General features: G+C 48.5%; 3 protein-coding genes across 3 annotated transcripts in view; 2 read left to right on the top strand and 1 right to left on the bottom strand.

Moving 5' to 3' along the window:
- Window positions 1–1,406, top strand: part of PIGL (phosphatidylinositol glycan anchor biosynthesis class L) — a 54,386-nt gene extending 52,980 nt beyond the window's left edge. The window contains exon 7 of the mRNA XM_005525933.3: window positions 790–1,406. Within this exon, the coding sequence (XP_005525990.2) occupies window positions 790–888 (99 nt within the window). The 3' untranslated portion in view covers window positions 889–1,406. The remainder of the gene's footprint in view (window positions 1–789) is intronic.
- Window positions 1,407–1,678: 272 nt separating this feature from the next.
- CENPV (centromere protein V) lies at window positions 1,679–4,860 on the bottom strand. Its single transcript, XM_005525739.2, has 5 exons — window positions 4,628–4,860; window positions 3,602–3,700; window positions 2,768–2,837; window positions 2,288–2,402; window positions 1,679–1,940 (listed from the first exon to the last, which is right to left on the bottom strand). Exons 1-5 carry the CDS (start codon window positions 4,858–4,860, stop codon window positions 1,816–1,818), a joined length of 642 nt encoding a protein of 213 aa, XP_005525796.2. The 3' UTR covers window positions 1,679–1,815.
- Window positions 4,861–11,543: 6,683 nt separating this feature from the next.
- On the top strand, window positions 11,544–13,677 carry UBB (ubiquitin B). Its single transcript, XM_005525735.3, has 2 exons — window positions 11,544–11,699; window positions 12,368–13,677. Exons 1-2 carry the CDS (start codon window positions 11,562–11,564, stop codon window positions 13,517–13,519), a joined length of 1,290 nt encoding a protein of 429 aa, XP_005525792.2. The 5' UTR covers window positions 11,544–11,561; the 3' UTR covers window positions 13,520–13,677.
- The last annotated feature ends 135 nt before the right edge of the window (window positions 13,678–13,812 follow it).

Here is a 13,812-nt window from a genome sequence, read left to right as displayed (position 1 = left end):
AAGGAAACTGGACCCAACACAGTGTTCTGAACCTGTGAGTGGCCTGTTAAAAGCCTGGCATGACTGCATGCCAGGAACAACATCCTTGGATCACAGCTCTCACTAAAGATGGAGAGAGACTGTGAACTTGTGGTCCAAAGCCCTTCAGAAGTTCCCTTTACTGGACATTTTTAAACTATCTTGCTGCACAGGATCTCACACATTTACTCCACAGTTCCCTATATCTGATTAACTCCCCTTCCATAGCATGAAAATATTTACACAGAAAACAGTGCTGTTAATTCAAATTACAGACTTATCCTGCTTCTGAGGCTGTTAAAGGATAGAGTTACTGATGGAAGCAGCTTGGATAAAGGTGGTGTTCATTATTCCCATGTATTGTTCCTGAAATCTGACTTTTTTAGGCTGGTGCACTAAATAGACTCAGTTGCAGCTGGCAGTGTGTGGTCAGAAGGACCAGAGATGTTCCCAAACACACCTATCAGGCTCCTGCTTCCCAGCATGTGAACACTTCCCCAGGCCTAAGATCATGTGGGGAGGAGGAATTAGAAGTGACACATAAAGTGTCCTTTCTAGCAGGACCCTCAGAACATCAGACAGACAACACCAGACTCAGGGGCAGACAGGCCCAGATCTTAGGCAGCCTTCCACTTCCCCTGCCTCTCCCTGTTCACTTAAAACAGGCTGTCCTATAAATGGGCACTGACCCTTATAGCAGGAGCAGGAAATTGCCCTCACATCATCTCTGGAAGGTTCTTGTAATGCTCTCTCCGCTGTTTTTCCTCCTAGAGAGCCATGCGGTTCCATCGCAGCCAACTCCTCTGGTTCCGCCAGCTCTACCTGCTCTTCTCTCGTTACCTGGTGGTCAATTCACTGCGCCTGCTCTGACAGGACATCACTCACAGGAGTAAAAGAATGAGCAAAAAACCGACTGAGGCCCAGGACTCAAGAAAGCTTCTGTGTTAGGTGCTCAACAGGATGGGATGCTCTTTGTGTGACATTCTCCACACTACAAAACCAGGCTGGGTGTACCTCCTTCTGAGTATCTTGTTGCCTGATACACTGAGAATGGGATTAACAGCTGCTCTATTTCCTCACTATAAGAGCTTAAATAAGATGAGAAATTTGGATTAACTTTAATTGGGAGTCAAGCCCTGGAGGATTCTGCACTGGAGAAGATATCGCACAAACGGCTTCTCCAAGAACATAGAGCTGCAAGGACTGCTTGGCAACTTTCCCTTGGTGCTTTTGTAAAATCCAGGTATCAGGAGTAACTTTTCAAAGATCACGTTATCTCCACAGATATCACAACCACACCACATTTGTTATTCAGTCAGAAATTTAAAAAGCCAAAGCTTTTGAATAAAACATCAGAAATCGTGCAATTTTTTCTAATTGCACTGACATTTGCTGTTGCTTCTTTTATACACATTGTGTTGCAGGCTCCACCTTCACAATGTCCCTCCTGAAATATGAGCTCTTCCTCTTGATTCAGAACAGGGCTTAAGATCAACTCACAAGAGTCTCAGCAGGACATAGGAATGAGGTGCAAGTGACTGTAATGAGGTCTTTTGTATTGTGCTTTAAACTTTAGCACAGCTAAAGGCAAAGTGCCAAACTAGAAACCCTGGAGAGGTATACAGAGCAGAGGCAGTTTGAAAACTGAGTCACAAAGGAATGAGACAATCAGCATAGAAAGATTTATTTAAGAAACAGACAACAGGTAACAGTAGAGATTGATTTCACCAACCATTACGCAGGAAGCCCCAGACTGCAGTTCCATGGCAGTGCTCCCAAGGCTGCTGGAAGGGTGTATCAGGGTTTTGACATGTCTCTGATGGTCTTATGTTCCCTCACTGCTTTCTCCCATTCCTTGCCATTGATATCCTCTGTGATAATGGTCTGCACGGTGCCATCATCCAGACAGTGAGGAGCTATTCCTGAAGAAAGACAGAATACACAGAAACCTGCTTTTCATAAAATGTGGGAGATGCCTGCTCCATTCCATGGCTGGGGCATCTCAGGGAACTGTAAATGCTATTGCTTTGAGGCTGAGGAGCCTGGATAAGAATCCTGTCACAGGAAAAAGCCCACACATTATAGGTAAGATTGTTTTTTACGGAGGAGCTACGGGTTCAAACTGCAGTTCCAGGTGTTTATTAACACTTTAGGAACAAACTCTTAGGACACACACTGCTCACTGCTGTCATGTCAGCATCCAATGGAGCATTTATCCAATGTTTGCTTGGTGGTTAACTCTGGTTATCACAGCTTGCTTTGTACCTACCATAACCATCGGGGTTAGAACGAGGAGTATAAAAGCTCTGAACACCACAGGTCTTGCAGAATGTGTGCTGAGCACAGTGTGTGTTGAAGGTGTATGTTGTCAAATTGTCAGCACCCTAAGCAAAGAAAAAGCACTGTAAGTTTTCCATGGAAATAGATAGATAGATTAATTACTTTGGGCCTGTAGCTAAGAAATGAACAATTTAAAATGCCACCTTCCTGTCTTTATCTGAGATACAGAGCTGTGTATTCCTGCTCCTTCCCTGAACCCCTATGTTAAGTGTCCATAAGGACATAAGTCAGGCCTGGGAACTGCAAGAGCTCTAAACAAGATGCACTAACACAACCACACCAGACAGCTTAAATTGCAGCCATTTCCCCCAACCAACCAAACCTAGGGCAGAAAACTGCTTGTTCTTGGCTCTTTGAGGATAACACTGCTCGTGTTCATGGCCATGCTCTTACTGTGTTCTTACTATACCTTCAGCAGCTTGAAACGTGATGCTGGCACAATGAAGTGTCTGTTCTGTTTCTTTGTGCAAATGCTGCAACTGTAAAAGAAAAAGCAGACCTTTCTAGAAGAAGTGGACATGTTGTAGAGCAGCAATCAGACCTCTTGACAACAGAAATTCCACTGACACCTAGAAAGGCTCAGAGGTAAGTGGCAAAAGTGGATTTGTGGTGTCAGTAGTGTTTTGCTGAGCACACCCGTGAACAGACTGACTCTACACAGGTACCCCAATAAGATATTCTCAGACACAACTGTTAAGGACAAACTCAACAAACTTGACAAACTCTAGCCCTGAGAAATCCTCTTAATTGTTCAGAGCATACTTGGGCAATTTTGCCAACATTCATTACCCTGCAAACAAGAAAGTAAAGTTCAGAAGTTCACCTATGAGCTGGAAGCAAACAAGTTGCAGGCAAAGGAGGGTCACTACTGAAACCAGAGAGTATTTTAGTTTGAGGCACATGTGGTCAGAGCTGTAATGTCATTTGAGAAGAACAAGTTAAAAAAAGACCAATGTGCTTTGAGCCCCCTGCATGAAACAGAAAGCAGATGGCTGAGCACCTGTACTCATTAGATCTCTCCTGACACTCTCTGTGTGAACCTGGCTGTGAGACATGAAGTCCTGCCCAAAGCAGCACCTGAAATCACCAACATTGATCTTCTAGTGGGTCAGGACATAATTAGGGGTAAATCCTATGGAAACGGCTCAGAGGGTGTTCTGCAGCTGTCTCATCTTTAGCACAAAGGTTGGAAAAAGCAGAGAGCTGACACTCATCTCTGGGAACAGGGAACAAACCAACTCACTTGCAGTTAAACACGTGCAGATCTGCTGAAGCCCAGACCTCAAAGCGGACGGCTCCACAGTGACAGCCTCCTGTGTGCTTCACCAAACCTCTGTATTCACTGGAGAGAGACACAAGAGAGCTTTTGGGACCATCTCTCTTGGTTTTTGCCCAAGAGAACAGTAAGGCTATACACAACATTATTCAGTTCTGTCTTGAGCTTTTGCAGAACACATCCACTCAAATGTATTTAATAACATATGTCAGAATGAGGTAGAGGATGGCTTTTGTCCTCTGCACCAATTGCTTTTGTGGTTTAATTAAAATGGTGAAAAGGAAAGAAGAGCACCACTTTGAGGACTCTCCACTCTGTCCAACACAGCTTCCCACCACACTCCAGGTCACAGTGCTGACCCTACAGCTGTGTCCATACACAACCCTACACATAAACCAGGGCTATCGCCTCAAAACAAACTGCTTGGAACTGAGAACTGAATTTCCCCACCGGTCCTCCAACACCACTAATATTCCTCCATTTAAAAGCTGGGGAAAGCAGAGATAAGTAGATTCTACATAATATTTGAAATGTCTTTTATTTCTGGTTGTAACTGCAGAGGAACTTTATGACCAAGGAATTTCTGAACTTGTGCTTCTCCCCCTCCCCGAGCCGCCTCCACAGCAGCTGGGCAGTCACCGTGCGGGTCAATCGCAAAACGCAAAAACATTTTCCTTCCAGATTTTGCCTCCCACGGACAGTTTCTGATGTGCCGCGCTCTGCACAGAGCGAGCACAGGAAGTGGGTGGAGATTTACAAGCTGAGCCTCGCGGAGCCCCCAAGGGTATTTTCGATGGGAGAGCCGTAAAACACGGGAAGCTTTACCACAGAAAGCCACTTCTTTTCCGTGATGCGTGCGCCCCCTCCCCATCCCAGCCCGGCCCCCCTTCTCGGCAGCTCGCGGAGCCGCTGTGCAGATGCCGCGCAGAGAACGCTGCCGGGAACGGGACTCGGGCAGGAGCGCGGAGCAGCCGCCCCGGCCCCGTTACTCACTACGCGTCCAGCAGCAGCCGCGCCGCCTCCTCGCAGCTCAGCCGGTGCCGCTCCTGGAAGGCGGCCCAGCGCCCACTCTGCGCCCCCAGATCGATGACGCTGGGCCCGGCGGGCTCCGCCTTGGCCGCGGCCGGGGTCCCCCCCGTATTCCTGCCCCGGGCCCGGCGCGTCCCGCCCGCGGCCTCGCCGCCCCGCCGGGAGCGCCGCGCGCCGCCCGCCGCGCCGCGCCCCATGCGCGCCTCCGCCGCCGCCACCGGGGGGCGCCCCCGCGACGCGCACGGCCCGGGAGGGGCTGAGGGGACACAGGAGGGGCTGAGGGGACCCGGGAGGGGCTGAGGGGACACAGGAGGGGCTGAGGGGACACAGGAGGGGCTATGGGGACCCGGGAGGCGCTGAGGGGACACAGGAGGAGACACGGGAGGGGCTATGGGGACCCGGGAGGGGCTATGGGGACCCGGGAGGAGACACGGGAGGGGCTAAGGGGACACGGTGGAAGCGGGAGGGCGGCACGGGATGGGCCGGGACACAGCGGGACCGGGAGGGGCTGGGGTACAACGAGGGGAACGCGCAGTGAAGAAATCTTTTACTCACATCCAGCCTAAAGCTCCCCGGACACAGCTTGAGGCCGTGTCCTCTCATCCTTCCTTGTCACGTGGGGAAGAGAGCGATCCCAACTCCCCACACCCTCCTGTCAGGGAGCTGTAGAGAGGGAGAAGGTCCCCCCCTCAGCTCCCTCAGCCACTCCTGGTGCTCCAGCCCCTTCCCCAGCTCTGTTCCCGTCTCTGGACATGCTCCAGCCACTCAATGTCTCTCTTGTTCTGCTGGGCCCAGAACCGACCCCAGGATTCGAGGTGTGGCCTCAGCAGCGCCCAGCACACACAGTCACTGCCCTGCTCCTGCTGGCCGCTCTGAGGCACTGAACAGGCCGCACAAGTGCTGGAGTTACCAACCCTGGAAGTGTCCAAAGAACTATTGGAGGTGGCACCTGGGCACATGGTTCAGTGGTGGACTTGGCAGTGGTGGGTTAACAGGTGCACTTGGTGATCTTAAAAGTTTTTTTCCAGCCTTAAGGATTCTATGATTTTCTGATTCCAGGGCTGAGGCCAGGCATACCAGTTATCCACAGGCATGAGCCTGAGGTTTTCCCTCTCTTTGTGAACATGATTCCTCACGTATTCACAGACAGGAAGGTGTTCGGCAGACCCAAGGTGCTGCTGGAATTGTGGTGTTTCACTTCTCTGCTATGAACAGCCTCATTTAAACACAGCATTGCTGTGACAGCACAGGATGTGCCTTCGGAAGTGTGTTTAGGCCTTCCTGAGGTTTGAAGTCATTGTGGCAACTTTGCAGAGAAATGACTTCTAACAGGATTCCCACTTAGCTTTGCACTAATTCTGTTACCATAATCTTGAAAATAAGAGAGTACATACCTTAAAAAGCAAAATAACCCCCAACCAAACCAAAACCAAACAACCAAAGAAAAACCTCAAAACCAAAACAAGCAACCAAATACACAACAACAAAAAATAGGAAAATATTAAATCACCCCTTTAGTGGTAAATATATTTAAAAAAGTTATTCTTGAACACTGAAATCCAGTGCTGTTTCTCAAATAAAACTATCAATGCAGGGAAAAGTACAAAATTTGGAGGTGTCCAAATCACACTCAGTTGGGGAAAAAAAATAATCATTCCAAAGACAAACCTTTGTGCCAGTGTTGCAGGACTGGAAATTTCTTTTGTTTGACATATAATCAAGAATTTGTCATCAACAGGACTTAATGTCATGTTCTTTCCAAGAAGAGGAAAGATGTAAACAAGTGAGCTGAGTCTTGAGAGGCAAAGAGGCACTAAAGGGTCCTGTGGCAGCCAGGAACATGGCAAAGCAAGAGGACAGTGATGAATAAACATCCATCAGCACTCTGGTCTAGAAAAGAGCTTTAAAAAGCTTTAAAAACATGTGACTCCGCTGTCCAGGCTGCCTCCTGGGATGGCACATGCCAGGATTTGCATAAGAATCCTGTGGCTCAGCACCTCTCTGATTGGAAAGGGCACCGAGTTACAATTTCCTGTTATCCCTTATGGAACCTCTGCTCCGGTTACTCATTCTAATGGAAGCAGGAGAACACACCCTGGGTGACAAATTCATCTGAGCCACTCCCAGACCTTTAGTCAAACCAGATTACATGTCAGTCACCTCATATTTTGGGAGGAAAAAGTCACAGTGGTGAAATTGGGAAGGCACTGAAACTGAGCCTGTGCTGGCTGCAGCAAGGATTCATCTCCCCTTGGGCATGGCCAGCACCACTCACGGTTTGTCCTGTCCCAAAAACACTGAACTCAGCACTGAAAGCCAGAGTGTAATTTTAGGAGCTCATTTTAAGGGGCTCGTTCTATTGATTCACACAAATGACCCTCTGTAAGACAGGAGCCACCAGCACTCTCAAAAAGCAGTTCCAGGAAAAAACTGAAGTGAGTTTGTTCATGTGATGTCTGCAAATCTGTCACTCTCTGTGCCTCTCCACAATTAGTTCTCCTTATTTTAAATGCAGAAGCTGTTTTGAGAAGCTAAATTCTGCTCCCCTGTGATGTTTCAGGATAAAGAACTGGAGAACAAAAATGGAAGTGCAAAATGCCATAGTAAAGAAATCCTTTCTATTTTTTCATTTGTTTCATATTTTTCACGAAGGACTCAGAACAAAAAACTGAGTCTCACATAAACAATTCCAGAGCTTTACGGTGGAACTCTGGATGATGGTAAATGTCAGAGATATTCTGAGCTGAGAGCCCTAAATTTCAGTGGTTAAATGTTGTATTGTCAGTGTACTTGGGCAGCACTTTCCCAGTGCCCAGAATTAACAGCTCTCGTTTCACTGCTTCCAAAGCTGACGCAATGTTTGCCAGGCTTTAGGAGAGGCCAACAGCTTGACAAAAAATGCGTTTGCTGTTAAGCTTGAGAGGAAAAATGGAAAAGGAAGAATTATCCAGACAGATGATGGGGTGGACAAGAGGAAAAGTCCAGTAAATTACAGTTGGTTCTGTGTAGGTGTCCTGTGATGCTCAAAGGCCAACAGCAGCTGACGTGTTGAGTGTTAAAGTACAAAGGGACTTTTCTGTGCCATCTCAGCTCTGCTTGTATAACAATGACTCAGCTCTGCAGCCCTGGCTCACAGCCAGCATTGAAATTCTGCCTGGAAGAGCATTTTTATCCCCAAAGCAGCACTGAAAGCAGCTACATGTTTGTGGGTGAAAGGGAATTAGGAACTGTGGATGTTTTTTATATCTAATAAGCAGGGAACTAGGAGTTGTGTACAGCTGACAGCACACTTTTAAAAACTGCGGTGGTTCCAAGTACGTGGTTTGTTCAGGGGGAAAAATGGCAGTGCTTGGATTTTAGTCTCTCTGTGGTGGAGGGAGAAACATTCCAGACGTTTTCCTCACCATCAAAGGACCCAAGCTGTATCTGAAAACAAAATGTAGGAGGCAACACCCCCGGGCTGTTCAGAAGGCCTTGACTGTTTGTTTTTGTTCACTGTTACAGAGGTTCTGTTGAATTTACTAGCAATGATTAACAGCAGTTTAGGACTCATTTCTTCTGCCTGTTTCTTCTGACATTTCTTCTTCTGTCTGCCTGTTTTCTAAGGAAATTCTTTGCTGTTTTGCTGGAAAACCTTGCCCCAGAAAGCACAAGCTAAACGGGCTCAGAGGCGGCAGAGAGGAGGTGAACAAAGAAGCTCCCTCCCCGCACTGCAGCTTGGATCGGATCCAAAACATTCCCGGGCAGGAGGCAGAGTGAGAGATGCAGGCAAGGAGTTTTAGAACAGACCTAGTTATTTATTAGCTGTTGCTTTCACTGGCACAACACGGGGCACAAACCTGTGATTTCAGCCCTTTATAAAATGCCCTTTGGACATCTCCTTCCAGCAGAGCATGGGGAGCTGTCACATGTCCCTCTGTGTCACCCAGACCTGCCCAAGCCTCTTTCTCATGGCAGCACAGATCTGAAAGCTGAATCCCATGTATCCTACAAAGTTAAAATAGGCTTTAGACAAACAGGGAGGCAGAGAAGTATCACTAATTTTCATCTTTTTACTGCCAATGTATTTGTTTTTCTTATTTTTTTTTTCTTTCAGCTCCTTAAGTCAGTGGCTTCTTAAAAACGTTTAGTGAAGGTATTTTTAGCACAAGGCTATAAAAACAAAATCGAGGGAATTGTCTTTTTTTGGTAATCTCAGAATATCACAGTCAATCTCACAGTACTTTGAGTTCTGACTCACTCCTTCTGTACCCCTCCAGGCTGGCAGCACAGGGACAAGCAGTGACATGCCACTGGTCTGTTTGTCTCATGGGTGGAACTTGAGCCAAGCCTGGGCCTTACTGCACTGCTACAGGCTTGGGGAGACAATATTTATCTTCACAACTGTAAATATAATTATACTGCATCATACACAGTGAGAGGAAGGTGTGAGTAATGTTATAAGATAGGAATATATATATATATATATCTGTAAATATATATATTTTTTCCCTGTGTCAAGCAGTCCTATTTTTGTCTGAACAAAGAACAGTAACTGGACTTGCCACATACCCTGTGATGGCCTGGCTGCCTGTCCCAAGCTAAACCTGGTAGCTAAACAGATTGCCGCATGTAAAAGTGATACCTTGTTGCTAGGACATTAGTCTGCTTAAAAAACAGACCCAGCTTGTGTTCCAGAATGTACAGATTCGTTGGAAACATTTCCATGACCCCAGATTCTTCTCTCCTGAAAGTAGGTTGCTCTGTACCACTGCCCAGTGACCTACTTTTGAAAAGAAATGTGTGTTCCCAACTGCAGGCCCCGTGCCCTGGCAAAGGCTGGAGCCACCTGTGCAGCCAGAGCAGTCACAAGATATAGATTTGTGGGTTTTTCAGCTTTGCATTTATTTATATACAGTTCAGAGTCAGCTGCTTGATGTTTTTTGTTCACCAAGAGCTACCAAGAGAGGGAGAGTGGAATGTTTGTTAAATGCATGTGCTTCATACAGCCACAACAGTTCCTCCCCACAACAGATTTAGCCATTTTTAGGGAAAAAAACAAGGGAGGCCTCCTGTGTTTTGTGGTTTACACAGAAAGGAAAAAAAAATAAATTACAGGAATTCCTCTTCTCTATCTACAGGAACATTAAAAAGAGAATTATGTACCCTAAAATACTTAATAAATGTGTGATGTGCTTTAACACAGCCCAGGCTTTACATTTATCTCCAGCATTACAGATGTGGCCTTCCATATTTGTAAATATTAGTTACTCATGGCCTTTCTTCTGGGAAGCCTCGGAGCAAACCTTCAGCCACCTTGGCACAACCAAACAAAACCCACGCTGGAAACACTGAGCAGAACTGGCAGCACAAAGCAAACAAACGGGACATTTTCCAACTCTGCCTTTTGTCCTAAATTTATGTAGCCAAATAATAATTCCAAGGTTGACTATTGCCATGGAGCTTGCTGAACTTTCTGGTTAGCATTTTTTCCTCTTCCTGTTCCTGTATTTTGAGTAATTATTGTTAGGATGATTTAGTTCCTTTTTACTGTAAATCAGGAGGTGCTTGAAACCCTGTTAGGAAAAGGGAAAGCAAAAGGATTTTGTTGTTGGGGTTTGTTTGTTTTTTTTGTTTTTTTTTTTGGTGGTTTTGTATTTTTGTCTGGGTTTGAGGTTTTTTTAGGGAGAAACAGAGCATCTCTCTGTAGTGAATCTTGCCAGTCACACACGTGCTGATGCTTTGTGAACAGAGGATTTAACAAGGTCATCTGGCTTCACTGAAGGAGCAGCAGATAAATCTAAAAAAACACATAAAAACGATCATGGATTTTGTGCACTCCATCTTTAATACAATATTAAATGAGTTAAGAGCCAGTCTGAAAGGTATAATGAAGCTTAATTAACTTGAGGCACGTTTCTACATCAGTTCTCAGAAGGTGGCTGCTTCATAACCGATCAAAGCTTCCTGTTCTGGAGGCGAGTAAACAACCATTTGAATTTCAAATGTCAGCATTTCATCACAGGGCTTGTTTTGAAGCCTCACATCAAGAGAATTAACTTGTCAGCCAGCTCCAACCAGTTCCACGGGCAGCTCGGGCACTAGGCCGCGTGACTGGGACAGCTCGTGTGACGCGCCAGGAGCCACCAACGCTCCTGTATTATCCTATTTTTCCAACTCTGCTAACTCAGTTCTGCTTTTTCACTCAGCTTTATAGGCCAGGACCAGCCCTTCAACCTATCCTGGGCTTTTCCACGGAGCCTGAGCCTTCTTGGGGAAAGGGTTGGTCAGAGGCCCTGGTGGGTCATAAAACACTGGCACCAAGGGTCACCCCCCTTTTTTAGGGCACTTCTCTCCCAGTCTGTGCCAGATTGTTCCCTGAGCACTGCGGGGGTCAGGCAGGAGCTAAGAAGCCCCAGTATCGTTCCTACCGCCATCATTAATTCCAATCCCCATCATAATCCCTCTCCCTGTCCCCTCATGGCCCCATCTTCCCTCCCCCCCCGCCCCCGGCCGAAATCTGCCCCGCCAGGCAGCTCCCCCTCAGCAACAGCGTGACCTCACCGCGCACCAATCAGCGCCGAGCACTGCCGAACCTTCCAGAGCTTTCCCTGCCCCCGCCGCCCCCGCCCCTCGCTAACTGCCCCCCCCGAGCAGCCAATCAGCGCCGGCCCTGCAGCTCGCCCCACCAATCATCGCCGGACTGCTCGGTCTGCCCACTAACGCCGGGCCGCAGCGCCGAGGCGAAAAACGGTCCCAGATCCATCCGCCCCCTCAGAAAGTTGCAGATTTTTTAGGGTCTGATCCCCCTCACTGAAACTCTGGGACCCCTTTGCCTGAGGAAGAGGAATTGGAGCGGGGAAAAGGCGAGTGTGTTCCAGAACAGGGATCTTTTTCTCGGGACTACTTTGGAAGGCGGATGGACACGTTAGTTTTGGTGGGCGGGGCCTGTGTGCCCAGAGACGGTATAAATACGGGAGGGTGTGCGTCATTTGGCAGATTCCAGCTTTATCGCCGCTGGATACATTTTACAGAGTCATCGCTCAGGGCCGCAGACGTGAGTGCGCTGAGGGGAACTGGGGATGTGTGACGGGGAGAGACGGGCCAGGTGCTCTGGGCAGGAGCGGGGTGGGCGCTGCCGGGCGGTTTGCGCGAGAGTAACGGAGGGGAGCGGGCGGCAGAGTTGCGCAGTGTTGTGTAGTGATCCGAACCCCGTCGATGAGAGCTGGGGCGGGCGGGGGAGGGAATCGGGATAAGATTTGTCTGGGCAGGCGGTGTCGGCCCGGGGAAGATGGCGCGGGCGGCGCCGTCCGTGCCGGAAGGCGGCTGTGAGTCACTACCGGGGCGGGGGAGCGGCGCTGCCGCGGGGCGGGTCCGCGGGGCGGGCCGGGCGTTCCCTCCGCTGCTGCATCGCCGGCTGGGGGGGTCCGGTGCTGCCCTGCCGGAGGAGAATGTAACTGAAATCGGAGGGCTCCGGTGCCGCATTTCTGCACTGCGGGCATGAAGGGGGTGTGGGGGTTCTCTAGCGAGAGTAATTTGTTAAAAGAGTTGAACGTACCTTACCTCAAAACTAGGTTTAGTGAGTCAAATTTATTCCACGTTTCCTACAACCAAAGTAAAAATTTATGACGGGGGGAAATAGCAACAGTAATCCCTTTGTTTAGGATTTACTAAAGGCTTTACTTGATTTAGGGGCTATTGCTGAAACACCTCTTTGTCTTGCAGGTCAACATGCAGATCTTTGTGAAGACCCTGACTGGCAAGACCATCACCCTTGAGGTTGAGCCCAGTGACACCATCGAGAACGTGAAGGCCAAGATCCAGGATAAGGAAGGCATTCCCCCAGACCAGCAGAGGCTGATCTTTGCTGGGAAGCAGCTGGAAGACGGGCGCACCCTGTCCGACTACAACATTCAGAAGGAATCCACTCTGCACCTGGTGCTGCGCCTGAGGGGAGGAATGCAGATCTTTGTGAAGACCCTGACTGGCAAGACCATCACTCTTGAGGTGGAACCCAGTGACACCATCGAGAACGTGAAGGCCAAGATCCAGGATAAGGAAGGCATTCCCCCAGACCAGCAGAGGCTGATCTTTGCTGGCAAGCAGCTCGAAGATGGGCGCACCCTGTCAGACTACAACATTCAGAAGGAATCCACTCTTCACCTGGTGCTGCGCCTGAGGGGAGGAATGCAGATCTTTGTCAAGACCCTGACTGGCAAGACCATCACCCTGGAAGTCGAGCCCAGTGACACTATTGAAAATGTGAAGGCCAAGATCCAGGATAAGGAAGGCATTCCTCCAGACCAGCAGAGGCTGATTTTCGCTGGGAAGCAGCTGGAAGACGGGCGCACCCTGTCAGACTACAACATTCAGAAGGAATCCACTCTTCACCTGGTGCTGCGCCTCAGGGGTGGGATGCAGATCTTCGTGAAGACCCTGACTGGCAAGACCATCACTCTTGAGGTGGAACCCAGTGACACCATTGAGAATGTGAAGGCCAAGATCCAGGATAAGGAAGGCATTCCCCCAGACCAGCAGAGGCTGATCTTTGCTGGGAAGCAGCTGGAAGACGGGCGCACCCTGTCTGACTACAACATTCAGAAGGAATCCACTCTGCACCTGGTGCTGCGCCTGAGAGGAGGAATGCAGATCTTTGTGAAGACCCTGACTGGCAAGACCATCACTCTTGAGGTGGAACCCAGTGACACCATTGAGAACGTGAAGGCCAAGATCCAGGATAAGGAAGGCATTCCCCCAGACCAGCAGAGGCTGATCTTTGCTGGCAAGCAGCTCGAAGATGGGCGCACCCTCTCTGACTACAACATCCAGAAAGAATCCACTCTGCACCTGGTGCTGCGCCTGAGGGGTGGCTGTTAAGTTCTTGTGCATCTTGCTTGACACCAGGATTGCCAGTGGCACTTGTGTTTGCACTGTAGTTCTTCAATGTCTTAAGTTAATGCAAGGTTAATGCAAGCTTGAATAACTGCTGAACAACTGTCTGTTGAAATGCTAATAAAGTTTTCTGTTGCACATTACACCCTGTAGTCTGTCTCAGTTCAAGCAGGTGAAACTGGTGTATTAAGTGAAATGCTTTGGCTTCTTCCCATGGCAGTTTATTCCTCTTTGCATGTATGATGAGGACCAACCTTGTGGTTAAAATGGATCTGGAT

Source organism: Pseudopodoces humilis, chromosome 23, assembly GCF_049639895.1.
Source record: "Pseudopodoces humilis isolate 2021_Gansu_Grassland_sample_001 chromosome 23, ASM4963989v1, whole genome shotgun sequence".
Taxonomy (NCBI): domain Eukaryota; kingdom Metazoa; phylum Chordata; class Aves; order Passeriformes; family Paridae; genus Pseudopodoces; species Pseudopodoces humilis.
Note: the sequence above shows the minus strand (reverse complement) of the source record. Positions and strands in the feature narration are given on the sequence as shown.

Coding starts and splice junctions, on each gene's coding strand:
- CENPV (XM_005525739.2), bottom strand. CDS start 4,860: ATGGGGCGCGGCGCGGCGGGCGGCGCGCGGCGCTCCCGGCGGGGCGGC. Junction 3,701..4,627: donor CGGCTGCTGCTGGACGCGTA/GTGAGTAACGGG, acceptor GTCTCTCTCCAG/TGAATACAGAGGTTTGGTGA. Junction 2,838..3,601: donor CTGCACGTGTTTAACTGCAA/GTGAGTTGGTTT, acceptor TTTCTTTTACAG/TTGCAGCATTTGCACAAAGA.
- UBB (XM_005525735.3), top strand. CDS start 11,562: ATGGACACGTTAGTTTTGGTGGGCGGGGCCTGTGTGCCCAGAGACGGT. Junction 11,700..12,367: donor CATCGCTCAGGGCCGCAGAC/GTGAGTGCGCTG, acceptor TTTGTCTTGCAG/GTCAACATGCAGATCTTTGT.